The sequence below is a fragment of the Cydia amplana genome, chromosome 5 (assembly GCF_948474715.1).
Source record: "Cydia amplana chromosome 5, ilCydAmpl1.1, whole genome shotgun sequence".
Taxonomy (NCBI): Eukaryota; Metazoa; Arthropoda; class Insecta; order Lepidoptera; family Tortricidae; genus Cydia; species Cydia amplana.
The window spans coordinates 10,880,660-10,907,983 of NC_086073.1; the positions used below are offsets into that span (position 1 = coordinate 10,880,660).

Consider the following 27,324-nt stretch of genomic DNA (forward strand, 5'->3'; position numbering starts at 1 on the left):
AAACCATTGCTCTTTAGGCTTTGGGTTTCTACCTATTCAATACTCAATACTCTAGTTTAATTAACAATTTTACATTGCCTTTATCGCACAATGTACGGTACACACGGTACACTTGATGAGGAAGAGATTGCTTTATAAAATGACGACGTCTATTTTGATGAAATTTTCTTGCGAAAGAATGAACGAATTTTGTTGATCACGAAGTACAACAATAACGCTTGTCGTTTGCATTCAGTCGCACCCGCTGGCCTCCCTATTTATTAAAGAGATCATGATCTATTAATTATTTAGCTTAATATCAACAATAATCACCCAAACGAAATGGACGCGATGAAATATTGTTCTTTAGGTACTACATTAGGCAATTTCACAGAGATTCTAGCTACCCTGAAAGGGGTTACAGCCATAAAGGTGTCGTTTTCAGGCAAAGAGGTACCACGAACGGATGTTATTAAAGCGTTGCAAGACTAATAAGAGGTGCAAATAGGACGTTTCATCTCTAACGATCACGTTGTCATTGTGTGGATTTCCACTTGAAAATTACATTTGTAGATTTTTACTAACATGATAGCCGTCATTAAATTATACAACGGGACTTAATCGCGTATCTAAGTTTTAAACAAACCAAGACCAAACAAACAATACCAAGACAAAGACCAAGATAAACAAGACCAAGTGCGGGTAGTTCGAAAAACTCGCGCGGTTAGACGATGCTGATGTCAACTTAAGCCAGTCTTCTCCGAGACCACGGGGACAACGCCGTCCTCGAAACGTCGGAGGTAAATCTTAAAACTTAGATACGCGATTAAGTCCCGTTGTATAATTTAATAATGTGTAAAAATCGTGAAAGTTTAAATCAGTGTTATGATAGCCGTCGTTAGAGATCGTCTTTACCGAAAACCGACAACGTGGTACCTATTTCTTAAGAACGTCACTTGAAGAATTTGACACGCACCTACAAGTCTTTTTTGTCGTCTGTCCTCTTGTCCTGCAGTAATTCCTTGAGCTGTTGTTTGACCTTCGTGGGCGGGAACTTGGTGAGGCAGAAGTCAGCGACGAGGCAGTAGGCCTTGCAGAGGAGGGGGCATAGCGCGGCCTGGTGCAGCACGGCCGCCACGCGGTACCACGGCCCCTCGAACGGGTCCAAGAGCGCCGGGCAGATCATGTGGTTCAGGTTCACTTGGGCCGGCTGCAAATCATTCAATTGTCACTTCAACAAGTTCAACATTCCTAAACGAATAAGTACTATCAATAGATTATCAGTCTCTATTTTTAGGGTTACGTAACCAAAGGGTAAAAACGGGACCCTATTACTAAGACTCCGCTGTCCGTCCGTCCGTCTGTCACCAGGCTGTATCTCACGAACCGTGATAGCTAGACAGTTGAAATTTTCACAGATGATGTATTTCTGTTGCCGCTATAACAACCAATACTAAAAACAGAATAAAATAAAGATTTAAGTGGGGCTCCCATACAACAAACGTGATTTTTGACCGAAGTTAAGCAACGTCGGGCGGGGTCAGTACTTGGATGGGTGACCGTTTTTTTGCTTGTTTTGCTCTATTTTTTGTTGATGGTGCGGAACCCTCCGTGCGCGAGTCCGACTCGCACTTGGCCGGTTTTATATTATTATTGTCACAGGGCGGACACGCCATACATCAAAAATCATTTGCGTTTATATGTGTGCACGGCACGTCTGTACACGCGTCATTGTGTATGTGTGGGTAAGTCGCTTTACTGAGAGCACGCCAGAAGTCCGCCAGATTCATGTCGCGGGGCGAGGTAAGGCGAGTCGGAGCGGGGCGATGCGTGGCCGTTCTGTATGATAATACTATTACTTATTCTGTGTTATGTATTGTAACCGTATTGTGAAAGTAGCTGTCTCCAGCGATCGGACTATGTCTTATGATATGATTTTTGAAAACTAAAATTATCGACATCAACCATGCAGTCTCGGCTGGAAGGAGACGTGAACTCTTTGTGTCTGTTGAGGGATAACAGGAAAACATCGACATTATCTAGAAATCAATAGGTATAAATAGTTACACTTTGTAGAAATACAATTCTGGGAAATCGGCTCCCGTACTTTTTGACCCTTTGACCGCTACAGTCGTAGGTACTGCGTATTATACAAAATAGTCGTGGCGTAATATACTTACTATTGCTATAGCTTGTAGAATTATGAAGTGATACAACAGATTAAGGCAGTAACTAACAATTGCCCAATTGAAATCACCAAGTGGCTCTACATTGTACACACCTGAAAATTAATTTAATTAATTTATCATTCGAACCTGAAAAATAAATTTAATTAATCCATCATTGACGCAATGGCATTTTAATAATTTTATAATTAAAAATATTAAAATTAATAATGGACAACGCGTAGAACAAAATACGCACCTCCAATTCGAAATAGATAGTATGGTATCACACACATCATGCCATGTTGTATCCAGTACAGGGCAGCTTCTGCGGGGATCTACGATGATACACATTCATTATTAATTTTATGAGTTTGGTAGGATTAGCAGGGCAGGGGCTATTGCTGGCAGACAAGAAGAGCACTAATAAGTTTTTGGCAAAAATAAAATTTGGTGCAATCTTTTATTAAGTACTTTTCTTTCCACAGGCAACTAATATGTACTCGTCAAGACAATTGTAACAACCCCAAACACAATTAGATTGGGTTGTTTTATCACAGAGTTCCCATGGCCACCTCCTGTCTCCATCATCAGATCAGCTCCATGTCATCATAATATTGCATTTTTGTCCGATTTACATACTATGCAAAATTTCAGCTCAATCAGAAATCAGGAAGTGGCTCAAATTTAGCTTCCAAGATTTGACCCACACTAACTAACAGGGCAAGTTAAATAAAAGCTTGTAAAGACATGCACGTGCCGAATATAATTGTAATGAATAGGTTTTTAATTGTTCTTAAGTAATTACTCATATTTACCTGTCGGGATGCTGTTTCGGGAAATAAAAAAGCTAACAGAGGCCCATTTAACAAGTTTAGGTGTATGCGAAAGACTGCAGTCACTGTCCTGCTGGGTGGTGCAGCCAACAAATATATCTGAAAAAAAAACGTATTTTATTATCAATTCAAAACTACATTTTTAGACTGTACTAAAAATAGAACAAAATATTAATTTACTTAAACTTTATTGCACAAAATATACACATCAATGTGCAAATGGTGCCAATACTTCAAAATCTTCTAAATAGTAAATCAGAAATATTGTTCTGAAATCATTAAGATTATGAGTTTTGCTTTATCCCCTGGAGCGCCCCAGAATTACCGTAGTATGGAACTCCTATACTAGTTACTAGCACATGTGTCTTGTTAGGGCGCTCCACGGGTTATAATAGGTCCATAACTGTTATTGATATTCTAGCTCCCAATTTCCTGATACATTTTAGATGTCAGCAATCATTCTATTGTGACAAATCTGTGCTTATCAAATACAATCATAATGTATTTAAGCCATACAAGCCCCAATGTTGTGAATAGGTACTTACAGAGTAATGGCTTTGTATGCAAACCAAGCATTTTAACCTAAACGAAAACGTTTTGAACGTGGAAAACATGCATTGTATTTATGTATTCAAGTCAATAATTAGAACTCATCTAATCTAATTAAATTTGAAATTTAAATTACAACATTACTATGTAAACAGTCTAAATTAATGCTTGTGGCACCACATTCAAACATTCAACTTAATGACATTATCTCTTTGTTTATATTAGGGTGTCAATAATTTTAAGGAAATCTAAAGGCCCCAGTACACAATGGGCCATCGCTGGCCAGTCCAAGGGACGCAGCCATGCGGTAGAATGAGATAGCAATATCACTTGCTCCCTCTAACACATAAATGCGTCCCCCAGAATGGCCCACGCTGGCCCATTGTGTACTGGGGCCTTTACAGTATTTAGTATGATTCATTTATTTTTTGTTCTTACTTAATGTATGTTCTAACTTAGTTCTTCTAATTATTTGGTCAGTATTTAGTATGTTATTTACAAATATTTAAAAACACTACACCTCTGGTGGCAAATTTCATTTTTGAATTATGGAAATGATAAAATCACAATGTGAGCGGACCATTGTGATGCCTGCTTGCATACTTACTTGCATTAATGTTGTAACATGACATGGATTCAATAAATATATTACAGTGCGAGATGCAAATTTAAATCCAATCTCCATCCCCCATAGTAAGGCCAAAAGTATGACAAGCAATCTCTTGCCTCCCCGGTCACTTTTAATATAAGTTTCATCATGTGGTAAAACCAGTTTTGGATAAGTTTTTACCTGAAATATTTAAACATGTCATTCTAAATCAATATTACTAATTTGTAAAAAGTTGGGGAGTCAACATAAAAGTTCAAATATTTATACTTTTTTAGTATAGAAAACAATAAATAAGTAGTGTTTTAGCGTCCTTATAAAAATTCAGCAATATCTGAATATAAGTTTATTAGGTTACAAAGGTATTAGTTTCATTAGTTTGATCTATAATTAATGGTACTAATTTTAATTAAATTAAAAGAGAAAAAACACTCGTAGCTTAATTAAGTTACAGGTTTAGGTTATTGATACTTACTAAAATGTATGAGCACAAAGCAGTAACTATAATTGTTTCAATGATTTGCCTATTATACGATAAAAAATATGCGCACTCGGGCCCCACATTTCGGGGAACGGCTCTGTTAGCACCACTATAGGCCCACTCAAACATCGTTAAATATTACAAATTAATAATACTGCTTTTAAATAAAAATTAACAAATACAATATTCAATTTTTTTTACACATTTCCTGTAACGAAATTTGTGTGTTTCAATAAAATATGAGTAGCCTGTCTGTAAATAATTCAACGATTCAATCAATTCCCGCGATGACAGCTGACAAAAGGTTTTGTGAGAGTTGCCATTACATAAAAAAAAAACATTTAACAGATTATACACAAAAGTGGTAACAGACTATCGCACCGCACCGCGACCTTGGAGCGTCGCACTCATAAGTGAGAGCGACAAACAGATATCTCTTTCTCGCTCTCACTTATGGGTGCGACGCTCCAAGGTCGCGGTGCGGTGCGATAGTCTGTTAAGACTATTAAATCATTCCGTCTGGAGCTCTGGACAGGCCTGTTATAATTTTTTTTCTGTCTATAGCTGGTCAACCAGATCTTGACAGTGAAAAAGGCGGCAAATTTGAAAAATGTAGGCGCGAAGGGATATCGTCCCATACAAAATTTGAATTTCGCGCCTTTTTTTACTGACAAGATTTGATTGACCAGCTATAGTTGGTCTGGATATACACTGGCACGGCAACTTTGTCAGTAGAAAAAGGCGGAAAATTAAAAAAATGTAGGCACGCAGTGTTGAACTCTCATAGAAATTTTTAATTTCGCGCTTTTTCTACTGACAAGTTGGATGTATCATAGATGTAGTAATTGCACCTGGTGCACACAAATGTTCACGTGGATTATATAAATATGAATATCATCTCGTACTTGCTGTAATCAAGTTTGTGCTAGCTCCACATAGCATCCTCATAAAGTTTTATCTGTTCACCCCATGTTCACACTGTCTGGAAACGTCCCCAGCGCCCTTAAAGGGCCCCTAGCAAAGGATAGTATCCATACCTATACAATATATCGGAGGGTCCCTAGAACTCGCTTTCAAGACAACCCTCTCATTCATCCTCAACAGTCCTTGACAGTTGTATCCGATGTTCTCTAAATCGTAAAAACCTGTATCCTCTAAAAAAAAATCCCCTCAATGAGCACCGTCCGCCGGCCGCCTCCGTCCCTTGGCTAGCTAGCAGTAGCAGAGTCTTAAGCGGGATACAGGCTTGATCGTTAGCGTCTTTGTCTATAACTGGACTGGTTACAATAACCATGAATAATACTCATGCTGTGGAAGCTGGGAGGTCGCTTGTGTGAAATTCACCTATGTCGACACGCTTGCGCCGTCCCACCTACAGGGTATGTAGCAGGTCCGACCTGCTACATACCTATTTCACCTTTGGTACCGCACAACCCAAGGACAGTGGGGAAAGGGCTCATAACTCATAAAGATTATTTTAAAGTGAACTCCCAGCGCCTTGTCGATACATCAGGCGACCAGATGACTAACAGCTATATCGGCCAGAGAATAAGCCATTTAAAGAAACCAAAGGCTATCCAAAGAGGTAACGCTTTCTGGATAGCCGACTGGATGGGTTGGGTAGAGAATACAAGTATTAAATTAATTTTGTATTAAGCAGAAACGTCTGCGGACGATGCTATTAAGCTTCGAAATAAATTAAAAGTGGATAAATTCACTGTCTTGGGTGGGGCTTGAACCCACGACCACTGGATCACTAGTACAGTGCTCTGCCATGTGAGCTACCAAGACCGTACCCAATTCAGCGAATATTTCCACCATATATGAGCCCTAGGGAGGCTCTTAGCGACATCTACCGTAAAAGTCCTACACTTCTTAAACGGCTACCAGAGTTCCAAATCATATTGGAAATTCACCAGTAACGAAGTACGAATACGAGTATTTATAAAAAACAATATAATTTTGTTATTTATTATGTATTTAGGCATAAGCACGTATAAATTATAAAAATAAAACATTATCTACAATGGCAGTGCTTGTATCAACATTTATCTTCACTACACATATTTCTCAAGAATATGAAATACCTAATAATTACCATTATATTAGATACAAGATATAAGAGTATATACCTATACATTGTGTTCAAGTAATAGTTTAACATTACATAACAGTGAATTTGAAAGTGACGTGGTATTGGTTGTGTATTATATACAGATTAAGGCACATTTAAATTATCACAAGCGTATTATCATCTATCATAAGTAATGTGGTTACAACTATCTTCTTATAGATATTTCCTTACAACTTGATCTATGTCGTTCAAACTGGGTTAAGAAGTTTAGTAACTGTTACTAAGCACTTTTACTTTGGACTGATCCCATTAGGAAATCGAAACACTTTCTTTTTCCAAATTAAATGAGAAACCCAAATATCAGGATCAAGTTGAATAACTCCATATAAATAAAAAATAATCTATAAAGACATTTACATTAATTCTACTTACGATATCATTCATCCTAACTATTAAACAAACTTTGGTGTTTTTGGCTTTATTTACCCTATTCAAAACAGGAACACGTTTAACTTATAACATAACATGGAAACTCACAATTGAGATCTCAATTGAGGCTTACGGAAAAATAAAAGGAACCCTATTGAAATTTTTTTTTATAGTATCAATCGATCGGGATTGTTTTTAGGATCAAATGTCTATACGGGACCCATTGCATTAAAGTAACACAAAAGTCAGAAATTGTAGTCAAAGGCCGACAGTCGCACTTCACTCGCGAAACGCCCTATACAAAACGGCCAGAGGCCGTGACGTCATCGCCCATCTTGTAGTATGGACAAAACAAGAAAATTGCGTTTTTGTCGGTGAAATATTGCATTTATGTATGTAGTAGAATATTTTTTTGGATGAAATGTAAGGAATCGAATGGTACCCTTACTTTTATCGTTTTTGGAAGTTAAAAAAAACTTAAATTTTGAAACTTTCAGGTCCTGTAATTTTGTAATTTTTCAATATTTTATTTTAATATCCACATTATTGTGATAAATTGCTCGTTTGCTATCTATTTTACTAGATTTTGTTATAAAATTCAACATGTGTAATAATCCCTATTATTAAAATTTAGCGTTCGAGATTTTCGATATGCCTCAGTAGGCCAAGAACACATCTGTCATGAAATTCAAAAATTAAATTACGCCTAGAAAACGGTTCGTTTTAACCAAATAGACTAGTCTAAGATCCATGTTTGTGGGCTGGTCTTCGTTTCGTGATAAAATGAATACCATCTGAGTTGCCTACTGGTGGATACTCGTATGTGCTAAGAATTATTTTTACATGTGCTTGAGATTAACTGTTTTGCTCATCAACGCCTTGCATTGCAACAAGCCATCTATAGTTTCGTGACTAGGGTTCACGCGGCGGCGGCGGGGTTTACTTTAATTAGGCCCGAATACGCATATTTATAAACGAGATAACTTAGAAAACCAAAGACGCTATTTTATTCATAAGAGACGCGAGCCCTCTGAAAAACTAAGCATTGTTTTAATAAAATGAAATAGTATGTATGCGTTCATCGTATTTATAAATTATTAAATATACATTAAAGTGTTCTCTTCACAAGATTAGGTACCTACCTGCGGGATCTTGTCACAGGCAGCGTGTTTAAAACGTAACCGCATTAAGAATTATATGATGCCAATGACCGGTTCTAGTTAAAATTACACCATATATATTGAACTGATTAAAGTACCTAGTTTGCCCCGTGTAGTTTTTTGGTATTATGTTGTAAGTAGCATACACAACTAGGGTCGCCTTAAGTATACTGTCCACGAGTGAAAACATACGTATAGAATTATGAGTTCTTGATGCACACTGCGCATCGAGACACTTGAGAGCGCGAGTTGAAGTCTCCCTTGTGCGTGGCTCGCCGCGGCGGCGCGCCGAAGGCGGCGCTCTCGTCGATGACCGTGAGCCAGAAGCTGAGCAGGTTGGCGAAGTGGTGGCAGGTGCCGGCCTCGCCGTTGCACTCGATAAGCGGCGTGGCGCGGAAGTCCTGCAGGCACGAGCCGGGGCTGGCCAGCGCCTGGCCGCCGCCCTGCGCGCCGGCGCCAGTGTGCTGTTGACAAAGTGCTCCAATCAATATCCAATCATTTTAATTTTATCGATTTTATTTGATTTTATTTATTTATTGTGATTTTACTAATTTTTAATTTTTATTAATTTAATTTATTGTAAATTTTAATTTCATTTATTTATAACTTATGTAGTATTTTAAATATTAACAATAAATTTTAAGTCACTTTGTACCTAACACCAATGGATCATAAGTTATCTGAATAAAGAAATTATATTATTATTATTAATATAGTGTACAGTATACTAATATGGCCCAAGTCATATTAATATGGCCATATTAATGACTGGTTAGGTTAGGTTAGGTTGGGTCTAGAAAGTGACCGGGGCTTTTTCATGATCCCAAATTTTGGCTCAATTGAACTAGATTTTTTGTTAAAATTTTAGACAGTGGCATATCTGTTAAAGCCCCAAGCTCATAGGCAGCTTTTACAGCAGCCAATTGAGCGCACTAACTGTGCTGCGGGGATATCTGATCCTAATGTAAACGTCGGTTTGGTTCGGTTTATTTTATGTGATATTGTCGATATTGTATAAGTACATTAAGTATCTACTTACCATAACAAAACTGTATCCCGCCCATAACAAGCTCCAGCCTCCTGGACAGGGAGGTTCGATGTCAGTTTGGCTGTGTACAGCAATTACATTCGTCGGCGCTTCGCAAACAACGCATCTTGAAATGTACTCCTGAATGGCAGTTCCCTCCACGGGCATCATCAACGTCGGCCTGCCAGTCGCCAGCCAGTAACTGCGGTCGTTTCTACTGGCGTAGTTACACGTTCCAGTCACGTCACAAAACATGAATGGCATTGTACTGAATTTTCTTACGCAAGATCCAGCGTAACCTAAATCTTGATTATGGGACTTTTCATTACCGTCTATGTATAATAGCGAATAGCCTTCCCATAGTTTGATATGGCCAGGTTCACATTGAGGGATAATATCACTTTGACTGTGCTTCACCAGGAGTATTCCAGTCATAAAGTCTGTACTGGTACATGATTGTCCGGGAATTCCGGGCGGGCCGGGTTCTCCCGATAAACCTATTTCGCCACGGTCACCTTGGTATCCCGGAGCTCCAGTTTCGCCAGGTGGGCCGGACGGACCCGGCGGCCCCGTCATGCCTCTGTCGCCCTTTTCTCCGTTGATACCGTCCATGCCAGGCGGGCCGGGCATACCGTTTTCACCAGGTTGGCCGTTTATTCCAGAGAAACCAGGGGGTCCCCGATCTCCTTTAGGTCCGAGTACGACCTGTCCTGACTCTCCTTTGTCACCCTTAATGCCCTGCATACCTGGCTGCCCAGGGAAGCCCTTGAATCCTCGATCGCCCTTTTCACCTGGTACACCTGGCTCTCCTGGCGGTCCATCACGCCCGTCGATTCCGCCATCACCCTTCACCCCGGGTAATCCTGGCATTCCTGGCTCGCCTGGGGGCCCTTGGTTTCCTTTTTCACCTGGATATCCCATCACGGTCTCGCCCTTTTCACCCCTTTCACCTTTGATGCCAGTAAAACCACGAGGGCCAGGTTGACCCGGTGGTCCGTCGAAGCCGGGCGGGCCGGCAACGCCTTCCATGCCCTGGTCACCCTTCTCGCCGCGATCTCCCGGTCGGCCCGGAGTCCCGGCGAAACCTGAAGGTCCCGGAAGACCTGTTAAGCCTCGGTCACCCTTGTCTCCGGGGGCGCCCTGTGGCCCAGGACGTCCGTGTTTGCCAGGAATACCGTGAAGACCCTTCTCCCCTTTAATTGTTAATCCAGGCAGGCCAGAAGGTCCAGCAGGTCCAGTGTCACCTGTCAATTAAATGTTGTTTATGAGTTTAAAAGGTTAAATTATACAGAGACAATTAATAAATAGGTAAACATAAGGCGTATTTGTTTTCAAGTACCTATGTATAAAGAAAATACAGTTCATTCATAACAAATTAGCCCTTAACAACCGGGTATGAAAATAAAATATCATGTATTCCAAGAATCATACACGAACACGACTATTCCTTGAAACAAAACCGACGTAAATACGTTTTACTACCTAAAAGCCGAGCTAAATTTTACATGTCAGCTAGGCCAATCAATTAAACCATTACCATTATTCTATTTATTTTTTCAAAATGTTGATCCAGTAGTTTCGGAGATAATTGGGGATGGGGGAAGGGGGGAGAATGGTTTGACAAACAGATAGACAGACAGACGCACGAGTGATCCTATAAGGGTTCCGTTGTTTTCCTTTTGAGGTAAGGAACCCTAAAAAGAGAAGAAATAGCGAAGATAAATGACATTTGTAAAAAATAGTAAGGTAACAACTTACCCTTATCTCCTGGGAATCCATATTGTCCAGTTGAACCCTTCTCTCCTTCGTATCCAATCTCCCCTTTGTCGCCTGGCATACCAGGTTCTCCGGAGAAACCTCTGTCACCCTTTTGCCCGGGGTAGCCTGGGGCACCTGGCAAACCTTGGTTTCCTTTTTCTCCTTTCACGTCTATCGCGACACCAGGCAAGCCTCTTTCGCCTTTAAGGCCAGGATATCCTACAGGTCCTGGAACTCCTGGTGGGCCGATCGGGCCATCTTTTCCATTTATCCCATTAATGCCGTCCATCCCAGGTTCTCCAGTATCTCCTCTCTCGCCTAGTGCGCCAGGTGCACCCGTTAGACCTCTGTCGCCAGGCTTACCCGGTAACCCATCCTTTCCGTCTATTCCAGGCCACCCATCGTTGCCAGGTAAACCTATGTCACCCTTTTCGCCTCTGGCACCAGTAAATCCACGATCGCCCGGTAACCCTGGTTCTCCAGTAAACCCTTGTGGACCTGGCGAGCCTGCGTCACCTTTTTCTCCAGCGGGCCCAGGTCTGCCAAATCCAGGGAACCCTGCATTACCCTTGTCCCCTTTTGTGCCATTTCTACCTGGTGTTCCAGTAAAACCGCGTAGTCCTGTTAAACCTTGCTCTCCTTTCTGTCCTTTTTCTGAAGGTAAGGCTGGTTCTCCTCTAGGGCCTTGAGCTCCCGTGAACCCTCTATCTCCTTTGTCACCTTTTGGTCCCATTGGGCCAGTCGGTCCCGGTGGCCCTTCAAAGCCTTGATCACCTTTTTCACCAGGAGCACCCACTAGACCAGGGATGCCGTCCATGCCAGGCGTGCCTGGTTCACCAGTGAAACCAGGAGGTCCCCTATCTCCCTTCTGTCCTGGTTCACCATCTTGACCGGGAGTACCAGGAAATCCAGCTGGTCCTCGTCTTCCAGGGAAACCTCGAGGCCCATCAGGACCCTGAATTCCCGGTTCACCTGTCTTTCCAGGAAGGCCAATGACTCCGGGTTGTCCGGGCATTCCAGGGTAGCCCGCTTGCCCTTTGTCGCCAATAGGTCCAGGCGTTCCCGGAATACCACTCATCCCAGGTGGACCTGCAGGTCCAGGTTCTCCTTTAAGACCTTGTGTGCCAGGCGGTCCTGCAATTCCTGGTCGGCCACTATCTCCCTTTTCGCCTGGAAGCCCATTCCAACCGGGTGGTCCATCATTTCCGTTCTTTCCAGGTTCACCTCTCAAACCTCTGTCACCTTTTTGTCCGTCATTACCCGAAGGTCCAGGCGGCCCAGGCATAGAAATGCCAGTGTCTCCTTTAAGGCCTCTCGTACCTGGAAGACCAGGTATACCTCTCAAGCCCTTTTCACCGGGCGATCCTGGGGAGCCCATAATTCCCATGCCTCCTTTTTCGCCTCGAGCTCCTGGAAGACCACGTGGCCCAACTGGTCCCTCTTTTCCTTGAGCACCCAATTCACCCTTATCTCCTTTTAGACCTGTGTAGCCTTGGTCTCCCTTTTCCCCAGGTATGCCTGTAAACAGATATTAGTCAGATACCAGCGGTAGGAAAATAACTTATAGGTACCTAACAATTTTTTTAAACATATACATTATTATTACCCTATTGGGTATTTGACAATTTTTTATGAATGGTATCAGTCGATCAGGTTTGTTTTGAGGATCAAATGTCTGTATGGGACTCATTGTCTTAAAGCAATACAAAAGTCACAAATGATGGTCAAAGTCTGGCACCGCACTTTACTGACGAAACGCTTCATAGAAAATGGGAATACATCGTGACGTCATCATGTGACGTTAGAAGCCGCTTCAATGTATGGAAAACAAGGAAATTGCGATTTTGTCGGTGAAATATTGCGTTTATGTATATGGTTGCTATATAATATTTTTTTAAATAAAATGTAAGGAATCGATTGGTATCGATAGCGACTTATTCCAAAAACAAATATAGATAATAATATATAAAGAGCCAGTTAATTACTCACCAGCTGGTCCCGGCGGTCCTTGTGCGCCAGGCGCCCCTCTGTCACCTTTTGTAAGTTCCCGTAAATTCGCAGGACACTGGCCAGGTTCCCCCTTCAAACCCACTCTTCCCGGGAATCCTTTATCTCCTGACAATCCGGGCTCTCCAGGGGTACCTTTCTCGCCCTTTATTGAAAGACCCTTTGCACCAGGGGTACCTGGTCGACCGTGTCTTCCTGGGGTTCCGTCGATTCCAGGGGCGCCGGACAATCCTTGGTCACCCTTGTACCCTGGCATGCCTATTGTGCCTTTACTGCCGGGAGGACCAGCAAGTCCTTTGTCTCCTTTTGGCCCTCTGAGACCCGGGAGACCTCGTTCACCCCTTTCTCCAGGAGGCCCTTTTACGAGATTTGACGGTATCATTGCAGGCAGACCAGGGCTTCCGGGAGGCCCCATTGGACCATCGTCACCTTGTTTACCCTGTAACAGACATTCATATTTTAGTATGTTAAAAGGGTATAGCCGGGTAAGCATGGCCAAACTGCCCTTAGCGAAAAAAACAATTTCCTTTTACTGGATTATTAACCTATGTATATGTAGTGCTTTCACCAAATATTAAGCCTGAAATGCTTCAGATTTAAAAAAAAAATGCAAAAAAAGAAAAATCATTTTTATTTTATTACAGCCAAAGTACTAATCCGATTTCTTTGTAATTTGGGTATGTTGTATATACAATTAAGGTCGCTTTCTGAAAAAAATAATATTGAATTATCTCTTAAAATAATAGTAAAAAATTAAGATGAAATTTTTCAGAAAAATAAAAAAAATACGTGCGAGATAGCGACAGTTACTAAATTTACATATTTTATGTAGAATTTAATAATGTTTAACATATATTTTTTTCAAAAATTAAAATCGGGATTAACAGTGTGAAAAACTCGAATTTGTAACATCCCATAATACTCTCTCTTCATACAAGCAAAGCTAAGTAGTCATCAACGAATGAAGTATATTGTGAACGCAGTCTTTACGAATTTGAATTTAGAATGTGACGTATTTTATTCATCAAAGGAACAGACATTTTTCAATCGTTAACGCTCTGTATAAAATTCGTGCCTATTTTCCTGTTCCCGCGCTTTTTTTAGGGTTCCGTAGCCAAATGACAAAAAACGGAACCCTTATAGATTCGTCATGTCTGTCTGTCTGTCCGTCTGTCTCTCCGTCCGTATGTCACAGCCACTTTTCTCCGAAACTATAAGAACTATACTGTTGAAACTTGGTAAGTAGATGTATTCTGTGAACCGCATTAAGATTTTCACACAAAAATAAAAAAAAAACAATAAATTTTTGGGGTTCCCCATACTTCGAACTGAAACTCAAAAATTTTTTTTTCATCAAACCGTATGGGTTTTGTGTGGGGTATCTATGGATAGGTCTTCAAAAATGATATTGAGGTTTCTAATATAATTTTTTTCTAAACTGAATAGTTTGCGCGAGAGACACTTCCAAAGTGGTAAAATGTGTCCCCCCCCCCTGTAACTTCTAAAATAAGAGAATGATAAAACTAAAAAAAATATATGATGTACATTACCATGTAAACTTCCACCGAAAATTGGTTTGAACGAGATCTAGTAAGTAGTTTTTTTTTATACGTCATAAATCGCCTAAATACGGAACCCTTCATGGGCGAGTCCGACTCGCACTTGGCCGCTTTTTAAATCTCTGAATGCCGTTCGCCCTAGCCGCATACAGCCACGGAGTTTAAGGTCCGCGCTCAGCGAAATAAGTCGCGTTCTAAATTCAAATTGCGTTGGGAATATAACTTTCTAGTATAACGTACAAGTTATTTTGTATGAAGAGAAGGTATTATGGGATGTTACAAATTCGAGTTTTTAACACTGTTAATCCCGATTTTAATTTTTGAAAAAAATATATGTTAAACAATATTAAATTCTACATGAAATATGTAAATTTGATAACTGTCGCTATCTCGCATGTATTTTTTTTATTTTTCTGAAAATTTTCATCTAAATTTTTTACTATTATTTTAAGAGATAATTCAATATTATTTTTTTCAGAAAGCGACCTTAATTGTATATACAACATACCCAAATTACAAAGAAATCGGATTAGTACTTTGGCTGTAATAAAATAAAAATGATTTTTCTTTTTTTGCATTTTTTTTTTTAAATCTGAAGCATTTGAGGCTTAATATTTGGTAAAAGCACTACATATACATAGGTTAATAATCCAGTAAAAGGAAATTGTTTTTTTCGCTAAGGGCAGTTTGGCCATGCTTACCCGGCTATACCCTTTATCTAAGCGATTAGACTAGTTACAGAACGAGCTAAAAACATAGTCAGACATATGTACTTAAATTAAGTACTTATTATTTAAATAATCGAAAAACATTGTCCTTCGTCGTTGTCATATGAATATGCGGTAGTTTGGTAAAATGGATCATGTACAGTCAGCAAAACTGTTAGCTTGGTATCCTTTCATATATGTATCTTGGTATGCAAGGTAGTGTTACGGTGACTAACTAGAGTCTGGCTAATGAAAGTTGAACCTGAAATAACACGGCCATGAATCTAGTATATAACTGGATCTGGCATGAGGGGTGGGGGAAATGACCGAACGGGATAGTCTTATGTATCTTTCAGTAGGAGTAGCAGCGAAAGCGCTATTATTGTTTGTCCTTGTCACAGTCTCACATTTTTTTTATTCCCCACCGTAGGTAAATTAGTATGGATTATGGTGGGCAACAAATAAATTCGACCAATAATAGTGTCGCATTGCGTATGTTTTGTCCCTCACGGAGGCACGCGTATACCACTTCTATAGAATCCTACCTTCTATGAATTCAAAAAATCTGTAGCAGGCGGCTCTTTGATGTAAAAACTGTAAAAGTTATGCAATCCTTGTAATCCCGCCTGCTACAGATTTTTTAAAATTGCCGCGTTTTTTCAGGTTCGACTTTCATTAGCCGGACTCTATCTTGAAGTAAACAAAAGTATATAAATCACATAGTAACTTACCGGTTCTCCTGGTGTTCCCGGTAATCCATGAAGGCCGTCGGGACCGCGTTGGCCGGGCACGCCAGGGGGCCCCTGCGGGCCGCGCTCTCCCGGCGTCCCGGGCATGCCATCAAACCCTCGGTCACCTTTCTGTCCGGGCGTTCCCGGTCTACAGTCGTTGCAGACACCGCCTCTGTCTCCCTTAGTTCCCGGCTCACCCGGATATCCTGGTTGACCTGGGTTCCCTTTGTCTCCTTTTCTTCCGCGTGGTCCGACATCCCCAGGCATACCCGGGGTTCCTAACGTTGAATTACCAGGAGAGCCTCTCAATCCTTGGTAACCTCGGTCACCTTTTTGACCTTTCTGTCCAGATAATCCTGGTTGTCCACCTGGTCCTCGATCACCCTAAAACAGAGAATACTTGCAGTCACTTTTGCATAGGTTTAATCTCATAGTATGATGTGATTATACTAGAAGGAAGACGAGAGTGGGGTGGTACAGTGGATCGTGGGTCACAGTTGATTTTTTGCAATAAATTTGCTAACACTTGTAACGATGGTAAGCACTCCCGAGGTTACCGCTTTTATGCCCCTTGCTTTATGCTCCTTGTGCCAAACTAGTTTAGTACAATTTATTTAATAGCTAACCGTTAATAAATGATAATAAAGCTTTATGATATAATGTGCAAAATTCTATTTGCGAATCTTTGTTCTAAAACTAATGAGAAAGTTGTATTTTATCCTGATGTGTGGCAAAGCAATTTGATGCAAATTTTAAGTTGTTTCCTTATAAGGCTGGTAGAATTGACTGTTAAACGATGATTGTGAATGATCAATATTTAGGGCCAGTTGCACCAACCACATTTGAGAGACTGATCAACGTCAGCCGGCGCGCTCCGGCGCTTTACTATGAAACTTTCCATACATAAAATTTTAACGAGCTCTTTAACGATACGAACAGTTTGGTGCAACCGACCCTTAATATCGTTAATTTGGAAATTATTTGATTTGATTATGTTTGATGTTTTACCGTTCGTATATTCGTCGTTTGGTGTGATGAAAAATGTTGTGTTTCACTCGGTGGCAAAGTTTAACGCTCGTGCCTTGAAACCCTCGCAACGCTCAAGATTCATGTTTTCAACCCACTCGCTACGCTCCTGGTTCAAATTCGCAACCTTTCGCTTGCTCGGGCAGGTATCAATATTAGCACGAGCGGTTTAACAATTTTGCCCCCTTGTAAAACAAATTATGAGGAAATTAAAAGACTGGCACAAGAAAGAAATGATTGGTGATTACTCCACCAACAAGAGCAAAACTCTTAATCTTCATCTTATGATGATGATAATGATGTAAAACAAATAACTATTTCGGTGAAACAATAAAGAGGTACTTATAATATCACTGTAAACTTACCGGAATCGAAATGCCACTGTCACCCTTTTGTCCTCTCTCCCCTGGGTATCCGTCCTGTCCATTGTACCCCTGAAGTCCAGCCGGTCCAGGTTTCCCTTCGGGTCCAGTATCTCCTTTGTCGCCTTTCATTCCAGGTGGGCCTTCTCGCCCTGGTGTGCCGGGGACTCCCTGTCCTCCGGGTGGGCCCATCGGGCCGGGCCGGCCCGGTTCTCCGGGATTTCCGTCTGTGCCTCTTGCACCCGGTCCGCCAGGATTACCTCGAGGTCCGATCGGACCGGGAGGGCCAACAACTGACCCTGTGCTGCCACCGGGTGGCCCGGGCACACCGGTAAGACCTCTCAACCCTGGACCTCCGTCTTTGCCCGGCTCTCCCTTTGATCCGGGTCTGCCATCACGACCTCTCAGCCCTTCGTTACCTCTGTCACCTTTTTGTCCTCTTTGTCCACTTGCACCAAACTGACCGACTCGACCCTGTAATTGTGACAAATAGCTTAACTAAATGTTCATTTAATATTTGAAATTGATAAAGGGAAAATGTTATTGACCGCCTGTTGTTTAACCTCTTCTTCCTGTATTATCCGTATTGTTTTCTGTAATGAGGTGTGCAATAAAGAGTATTTGTATTGTATTGTATTGTTATTGATGTCCAGTGAAATTAGGTACATTTTCTTACAATAAATATCCATAGAATTTATGTCGCGCGGGTGACTTAAAACAAATGAGTCTAAACCGTAAAATTATTCAATAAATATCCATTATCATTGTACTTACTCGCTCACCAGTGTTTCCACGAATACCCTTCTCTCCTTTTGGTCCTACCAGACCGGCTAATCCTTGTTCGCCTGTTTCTCCCGTATATCCCTTTTCACCCTGCATCCCTGGTTCACCCTTTGTACCTTTATCTCCTTTGTCACCTTGAGTTCCCAGGATGGCTCCTTTCTCTACTTCCACATGTAAAGGTTTTTCCGAACAAGCCTGACCCTTCTTGCCTTGGTCTCCTCTGTCACCTTTGTCACCTTTTATCGATAAACCTTTTGGACCCTTAGCACCTTTTTCACCTGGTTGACCTGGTGATCCCTGCAATTTGAAATATTAATTAGTGTGGTGGATAAACGCACGTTAACACAAACTTGGGTACATAAATAATAACTGTGGCAGCAATACCAGTAGATTTACTATCTTTAGCATTAAGCTACTTGTAAATATTTATAGTAGGTACTTTAGAAATCTTGTACTGAGGACTGAACGTATATACATATAGTTACCGTGTAGCCTGGTCGACCTAGTAATCCTTGCGGGCCGGGCTCCCCTGTGGGTCCGATGGGACCGACGGGACCCTGCTGTCCGGCAGACCCAGGCTCTCCCTTGTCACCCTTTGGATATCTTCCGACGGCTGCCGATTCTCCCTTGTCTCCTTTTGATCCCGGAGTACCCGGAAAACCGCGAGGTCCTGGATACCCCCTCTCGCCTTGAGGACCCGCATCACCCTAAACAAATCTTGACGATTAAAACGCAAAAGCAATGTGCTTGTAATAAAACGCAACAAAGGAATATGTATTAGTTGTGCCATCGAGCAGAAACTATTTTTATTCATTGTTTAATATTATTTTATTTAAAAAAAATCTTTTAGTTACCAAGTTAGTTAACAAAAATTAATAATTGCATAAAAGATGCTTATGTTTCTGTCCAACCCCAGCAAGTACCATGAATTTCTTATATCTTAGATACGAAATATCATTCGCTCTATTAGATAATTAGGTCGCCAAAGAGGACCCTGGAATCCTTCAGGATGCAACCGAGAAAAGTGCTAAGCCTTTGTACAGAAATTGACAATTTAAAGCACATAAAGCAAATTAATGAGTTTAATTACAAAATAGGTAGGTATACTTACGTCTGTACCATTGCAACCATCTCTGCCCCGGTCGCCGGCTCTGCCCGGGTCACCTTGTAGTCCAGGACGTCCCGCAAAACCTTGGAATCCCTGTTGACCAGGTTTTCCTCTATCACCTTTAGGCCCTCGAGGGCCTACTGAACCAATTTCTCCTTTTTGACCTTTCGGACCCGAGGGTCCTTCAGGTCCCTCGTGCCCAGGTAATCCTGAAGGTCCAGGCGGACCGAAAGAACCTTGTTTTCCCTGAAAAAATAAATCATAATTATAAAGACATATTAGACAATCAAATCGAAATCTAATCATTTAGTAAAAAATAACTAGGTAGTAATTGCTATTAGGATATAAAATAATTAAAAACGAAGTTTAGCACTAAACCTTCTACACTATTAGAATTTGGAATGGGTTACACATAAAAAATGCCGCTATTAGTTGCTGCATCAAAATATTTGTTATTACAGCCACTTAGTCTAGTAGGTACCAACTGACCCAATTAAATTAATTTGGATAAAGTAATAGGTGCAAGTAATTTCATACCTTAGCGCCTTTCTGCGCAAGACACAAAGGTTGGCAAGAGGCGCGCGTCGTGCAGTTCGGGTGCGGCGTAACGCGCTGCTTGGTGATAGGGTCGTAGTGGGCGCCATAGGGCTCGCGCGCGGCCGGCGGCTGCGGCCCTGGCTGCTGGGACGGCGACGCCTCGTAGTTATTGTACCTCGGGTCCGAATATGAGTTCCTAGATGCGTCCGGGTATTGAGGGTATGAGTTCCTAGACGCATCTGGGTACTGGGGGTATATGTCTCTAGATGCGTCAGGATACTGAGGGTATGTGTTCCTCGTTGGATAGCTTCCCGCGGGATAGTATCCGGGGTTAGAATTTACTTCGTTCCTCTGAGCGTACCACGAATCATCTTGCTGAAAAATAATACACGTATTAGTCAGGTCAATTTACAATTCTCTTTTTTTTTAAGTTGTGTAGTTAAATAAATGGATCGATTTAAACGCCCTGGGGATATCTAACTGTCGTGAAGTAGCTTACAATGTACCTAACTAAATAAGTATTCCCAAGTGAATAGGAAATTTACAAAAGAAATACAAAGACGACTAGCCGACAATGTTTTGTGTGATGGTTAAAAAACCGGTCAAATGTAAGTTCATTTAACTCGCGAGCTAAACCGAGAAACTTTCAATTATTTCATGCAACTATAAACATGAAACGTGAAACGTTTTTGACTAATAGAAATATAATAAGTACCTAGGTATAGTTAGCAAATAGGCTCAATAATAAATAGGCGCGACCTAATGTTATATACATATATTTTTCATCTCTCCTGTTCGGAAAGTTCACCTTTCATAGGCTGATAACTGGGTGGAAAATTGCATTTCCCACCCTAGGGTGGAAATATTTTTGAAGTGAAAACTTCTTTAGCGGCGCTGTGCACTTTTTGTGATGGGAAAAAATGTTAAACTCGTAACAGGTGTCACGTGACCGTAAGTCGTAAGGCGTAAGACGTAACCCTCTCTTTCTACCGCGCGGCGAAAATGTATGCCTCAGCCTGCTGTTTCGTTTTTATTCGCCAAAGAACTTTAGTCATAACGTATTATAATCAGGTCAATTATTTAAAACTGGACTTTTATATTAAGCAATAAAGTTCAATGTAATGTAACTGTGAGATCCTCATATTTCAGCCCGTACAAGATTAGAATCTTGTACGGGCTGAAATATGAGGATCTCACAGTTACATTACATTCTAACTTCATATCACTAAAACATAATTCAATAAAGCTACATCTTGATGAAATCGCTAATAAAAGTGAACTCTAGTACTGGTGAATAAAACTCAAAATATCATGACCAAATATATTTAGATGTGAGGTCTGCAAGGTAACTTTACAATTTCTATTCGAATTTTAAACAATTAACGCCATATTAACGCTACAAATTTGAGGTCACTGACGAGCAATTTCTGAACTAAAGTTTTTCAATAGAAAGGAGGATGGGTCAATTATACATAGTGCTGCAGACATTTTGGACTAGTCATTGAGTTTTCACTTCTGTCGGCACTCCCGGAGTGCAACCCGTTGTTTTTTTTTTTATTTTTACTTCAAGCAACGGCTAACAGCCATATATGCCATATTATAGTGTGTCAAACGTCTGTTTGATTTCAAACATAGACAGAGAGAATCATACTATCTTTGTCTTACACTAGTACTAGCACCCAAAAGAAAAGGATGAGGATAGTTTTTTTTTTGTTCCTATTTACTGACTTAACTTCCGCATGACTGAAATTGGCGCCGTTTACATTTTGATCGGAAAAAAATTTAAAACCATAGACGAGCGGTTCTTTTGACGGAACCCTTTTGGAAAGCGAAATACTTGATGGAACCCTACAATACGGTGGCGGGCTGGCGGCATACTCGGCATAGTAAAAATTTTCGAGGCGACTAAAGCATAGTGTTCTAAATTCTTGCGGAAACCCTGCAGGGGTGTCGCGGAACCCTAGGGTTCCGCGGAACACACTTAGAGTATGGCCGCCATAGACAATCCGATCTTAAATTGGGATGTGTCTGAAATGCCCTTAATGTATACTTGGTCAACCAGATATTGACAGTTGAAAAAGGCGGCAAATTTGAAAAATGTAGGCGCGAAGGGATATCGTCCCATAGAAAATTAGAATTCCGCGCCTTTTTTACTGACAAGATTTGGTTGACCAGCTATATATACGCGCCTTAAAAAAAGTGAAACTATATGAATAAATGTAATGTAATGATAATATTTTAATAAACATTCATTGTCATTTACATTAATTTATTAACAAATATTTATGTTTATTTTACACATTTAAATATTAAATACAAGTAGTATAATTTTTATACACAATAATAAATATTCTGGCAGTATCAACATTTTTATTTTTATGAAAATAATAAAATAGAAAAAAAACTAATTAGGAAAAGGCGGGAATAGGTATTGGTACTAAATAAACTGTTGAGACATTACTTGCTCTGGTTCAAAATGGATTAACCTATATATCTGTTAATAATTTGTTCTAAAGAAATATACTTACCAATAATAAACCTACATTTCTAGTGTTTGACTTTCCTCATAGTCAAAATGAAAAGTAGAGTGTTTAACTCGGGTAAAAGTAACCGTCTCACCCTCGAACTATTGGAACGCCAAAATATCTCGGGTGGAGTGGTTCACTTTCCACCCTTGGTTAACAATCTACTAATGTTAGTGTGTATATATGTTAGTTTTTAGTGATAATTCTGTAATCTCAAAGAAATTTCAAGAGTACCTAATAAATACACGCAAAAGGCGGTTAAATCATTATTATTAAAAAAAAGTGTTTATATTTTCCCTATAATATTTGTGATAATGTTAATATTATGTAAAAAAACATAATTTTTCTTGGCAATGGTATTGTTTTGTACATTTTCCTTCATAAATATTTTTTTTTTTAATGTTCAGAATGTGCAACTTAAGCTTCTCATATTTACCTCCTGTCATAGTGAATAAATAGTAGATTGTTGACCAAGGGTGGAAAGTGAACCATTTCACCTGAGATATTTTGGCGCTCTCTCTTCGTTCGAGCGCCAACAGTTCGAGGGTGAGATGGTTACTTTTACCCGAGTTAAACACTCTACTTTTCATTTCGACTATGAGGAAAGTCATACACGAGAAATGTAGGTTTATTACTGGATTGGTACCTAAGTATTTATGAAGTTTTTCAATTTCACATAAGCGATTTAAGCATAGAGTAATTGCTCCAAAGTGTAGAAGGTTGTAATGATTTAGACATTTCACTGAAATAAACCAAAAATACGTTTTCCGACAGCGACATCACTTTTTTAACGCTTCTCCAATTCATGAAGTGCTCGTATGCCTTTAGGTATCTTTGTATGGAGGTAAAATATTATCAACCACTGTTTTTGCTTCTTCTTTAACAGATTCAGGAGTTAATTCTATGTTTAAGTCACTCGAATCACTTGAAAAATCCATTTTGAACCAGAGCAATGAAAGGTGAACTTTCCGAACAGGAGAGATGAAAACACTTTTTCACAGCGTCAAAAGGGACTGTAGACCTGGTTTTAATTTCAACTCTATACTTCCACATGTTCCTGAGATAAAGGGTCTTGCTTGACACTGACAGAGAGACGGACAACAAAGTGAAGCGAGTGTGTATAAGGGTTCCGTTGTTCCTTTTGAGGTACGAAACCCTAAAAACAGAAACGGATTGTTTTGTAGGTATTTAGTGTATCTATTTATGAAAATTACAATTTACTGCCTACGGTGCCGCATACTATAATAGCACAGAATAAGTAATAGTATTATCATAATAATAGTAACTAAGCTCGATATACCTAACTTGACTTAATTTCTTTTGACCACATTTTAATTATGTTTACCTACTGTTTAGGTACCTACAACATCTGGATTAGACATACATTTTAACTAGTGCTGCAGTTTAAGCATATAGGAGCTTGCTAGTATGCCGGTGAGTTTTTAATAGCACGGTGCATATGTTAGGTAGTTACATACGTGTTGCATTCTGAATATGTAACTTGATATTTAGCTGCATGTGCTTTCTTTTGTAAACGAACACTAGTTTCCGTATAGGTACCGATAGTACATATTAGTAGTGATTACTGATTGTGCAATAAGCATTATTAGGTATTGTATAAAATATTAAGAGGTGGTTGACTCGTGGTAGTGCCTACTAGGGTTTGCTCCCGGTACTGAGTTTGTATGGCGAGAACCGGGAATTCCCGGGAATTCCCGGTTCTCGCCATACAAACTCAGACCCATACAAACCCTAGTGCCTACCTATAACGCCTGTATTAAGAAAAAACCGGCCAAGTGCGAGTCGGACTCGCGCACGGAGGGTTCCGCGCCATCAACAAAAAATAGAGCAAAACAAGCAAAAAAACGGTCACCCATCCAAGTACTGACCCCGCCCGACGTTGCTTAACTTCGGTCAAAAATCACGTTTGTTGTATGGGAGCCCCACTTAAATCTTTATTTTATTCTGTTTTTAGTATGTGTTGTTATAGCGGCAACAGAAATACATCATCTGTGAAAATTTCAACTGTCTAGCTATCACGGTTCGTGAGATACAGCCTGCTGACAGACGGACGGACGGACGGACGGACGGACGGACTGACAGCGGAGTCTTAGTAATAGGGTCCCGTTTTTACCCTTTGGGTACGGAACCCTAAAAAAGAACCGACTTCACAGAATAGTTTTAAAATTAGGTATTTATATAATTATAATATTTTTATGATTCACCCAATGATGCTTTTCAAGTGCAAATGCTCGAATTAAAGTACCCAAATAATAAACGAGTTCCCTCGAATTCTCCAATTTAACATCATCAGATCCTGATTAGAAGCATACCATTACAGACAAAAAAAAACCTTCACCTTCACCTTCTTTACGAAACATTAAAAAAATTGTACGTCCTTGCATAAAAAAATATTAAGTGCTAGGGTTCGTATTCACTTTAGAGGTACGTAAGTATTTATGATGATATTTTACAATAACTAGGTAACTTAACTACATATATTTTTGTTTTGAATGCCCAAAGGGTAAGTACGGGACACTATTACTAAGACTCCACAGTCCGTCTGACTGTCTGTCCGTCCGTCTGTCTTTCACCAGGCTGTATCTCATGAACCGTGATAAATGTCAAACATGTTTTTGCATTTTCAATTAAATAAAAACAAACAATCTAAAATTGCTATCGACTTATATCTCTCTATCGCTCGAATATGCAAGAAGGGTTGAGAGGCAGATATGTAACCATTTTCGATTTTTCGATGTTGGCGGTACCTAGGCCCTCTGTGTCTGTATGTCTGTCTTTCGTACTTATTTGAGCGGTTTGGTTGGTGGCAATGCAATTTTTTCTAATGTAATTACCTACAATATTTAATTATTTTGATGAAATAGATTAAGACCAATATTATTTGCATGTCACTATGCGACGAGGTAGTTGATTCCCATGTGTAATCTTATATGAACCTACATGTACTATCTTACGCAAATAAAAAAATACGAATAATGAATGATTAAATTGTTTTTTAAAATTTGAGGCGAAATTAAAGGAACTCATATTATCTCAGCTCATAAGTCATAATCATAATTATTATCTAATACCTTTAAACGAGCAATTCTTGTTTATTTATTTATTTATTTATATATATATATATATATATATATATATATATATATTTCGGGGATCTCGGAAACGGCTCTAACGATTTAGATGAAATTTGCTATACAGGGGTTTTCGGGGGCGAAAAATCGTTCTAGCTAGGTCTTATCTCTGGGAAAACGCGCATTTTCGAGTTTTATGTTTTCCGAGCGAAGCTCGGTCACCCAGATATTAATCATAATATGCCAACGGTTAAACTTACATATTTACTACGTAACGGCACTAGGTCTTTTTAACTAAAACCTCTCTACGAACGTCATACTGAATATATTTGAACGATAATGTAATATTTATATTTAAAAAGTTGATTTCGGCAAGTTACTTTCAATGTCAGTTTAAAGATATTTACAGAATAATTAACATGGTTACACTTAACAATCCATCCTGTATAAAGTATGTTAATCGAGAATTGTGGCGGTTATCAGTCGGCCAGTGCGCGAGCCACACAGCCTGTGCCCGCGTATGCGTAATCAGTTTCTGGAGATATTTATATATTTGACCTCCACTTTACATCGTATACCTAATTACATAAAAAAAGTTAACGGATGTCACCATCAGATAAATGTTCTTTCAACAATGAACGCATGGTTATACTTAATCATAAACCTGTACAAGGTTTAAAATTTAATTTGACGTATTTATAACCCGTCTGTATATGTTTTCATATACATATGGAAGCATGTCTTATTTATTTAATTATTAATATAATTCATTTACTATTTCCAATCTGATTTTTAGATGTATTTTCCTATCCGAGATTTGTTGGATAATGAATTGCAGGTTCCCCCAGGGCGGAAGGTAGGTATAGTTGAAACATAAATCAAAACCAAATTTAATTAAAAGAGGTCCTCGTCGCATTTTATGAATACATAGATTCATGCACATACATTAAATGATGCAAAAGTTTAGGTCACATAAGCATAACTGTTTAACTGAAAAATACATAATTACTAAAATACTAAACAAAAATAAAATGTTACTTAATTTTTGTAGGTATGTGTACCTATTTTACACGCGCTTTGTAAAACTGGAAGTGTTATACATATAGTTTTGCGCAATACCGGCGCATTACATCCGAGAATTGATAAACTTTGTCGGTCTCGGGTTTGATCTATTTAATTATTACATTTAATCTTCTTTATAAGATTGTATAGTCTACAATTGCATTTACTATTTGTCATAAAAAAATGAATTTTATTTTGTAAGTTGAAAGACGCACATTGTATGTTAATATTTTTCTCTGAACTGTTTGAAGATGACTTTGACCAAATGTTCGCATTTGGCAGAAATTGCAAAAGGAGGAGTAAACCCGGCCGGCGGTCGCCGCGGCTCCAGACCCGCGCCCGCCGCATTCCCGCTACTTTTTATGAGATTTTAATCACTTTCACCAAATTCTAATAAAAAAACAACTTGTAATTTAAATAAAAAAAACTTACCGAGTTGACTCCAATTAGGGGCAGCGCGGCCACCAAACTGCGAAATAAAATGTAATACTTTACTTACCAGTATTTCTTTTAACTTATTTAAACTATGAATTTTAAAACTTTTTAAAATAAAATTGCATAGTTTATTTTTGGAAAAAAATTAGTGTCGCCTTTGTATGTTTAGAATTTCGCAATTCCAAGTTTAGAATATTTGTACGCTCACCATAGCAAGTGGACCGCCATGTCCCGGAGCGCGCAGCGCCTGAGTCCCGTGCGCGCGCGCAGTTAGTGCCGGGACGGGATACTAAGGAGCGCTCGGCTCGGGCGGCCGCGGCCGGCG

General features: G+C 39.7%; 2 protein-coding genes across 2 annotated transcripts; both read right to left on the reverse strand.

Moving 5' to 3' along the window:
- Window positions 1–870: 870 nt before the first annotated feature.
- LOC134648477 (transmembrane protein 164) lies at window positions 871–4,941 on the reverse strand. The gene is made up of 6 exons (XM_063502997.1): window positions 4,612–4,941; window positions 4,137–4,319; window positions 2,963–3,079; window positions 2,404–2,482; window positions 2,160–2,260; window positions 871–1,189 (listed from the first exon to the last, which is right to left on the reverse strand). Exons 1-6 carry the CDS (start codon window positions 4,744–4,746, stop codon window positions 956–958), a joined length of 849 nt encoding a protein of 282 aa, XP_063359067.1. The 5' UTR covers window positions 4,747–4,941; the 3' UTR covers window positions 871–955.
- A 3,296-nt stretch (window positions 4,942–8,237) lies between these two features.
- Window positions 8,238–27,324, reverse strand: LOC134647954 (collagen alpha-1(IV) chain). Its single transcript, XM_063502347.1, has 12 exons — window positions 27,208–27,324; window positions 26,997–27,033; window positions 19,886–20,260; window positions 19,352–19,594; window positions 18,726–18,947; window positions 18,232–18,537; window positions 17,461–17,931; window positions 16,070–16,453; window positions 13,055–13,511; window positions 11,066–12,583; window positions 9,320–10,551; window positions 8,238–8,744 (listed from the first exon to the last, which is right to left on the reverse strand). The coding sequence occupies exons 1-12, from the start codon at window positions 27,225–27,227 to the stop codon at window positions 8,481–8,483; spliced, it is 5,529 nt and encodes a 1,842-aa protein (XP_063358417.1). The 5' UTR covers window positions 27,228–27,324; the 3' UTR covers window positions 8,238–8,480.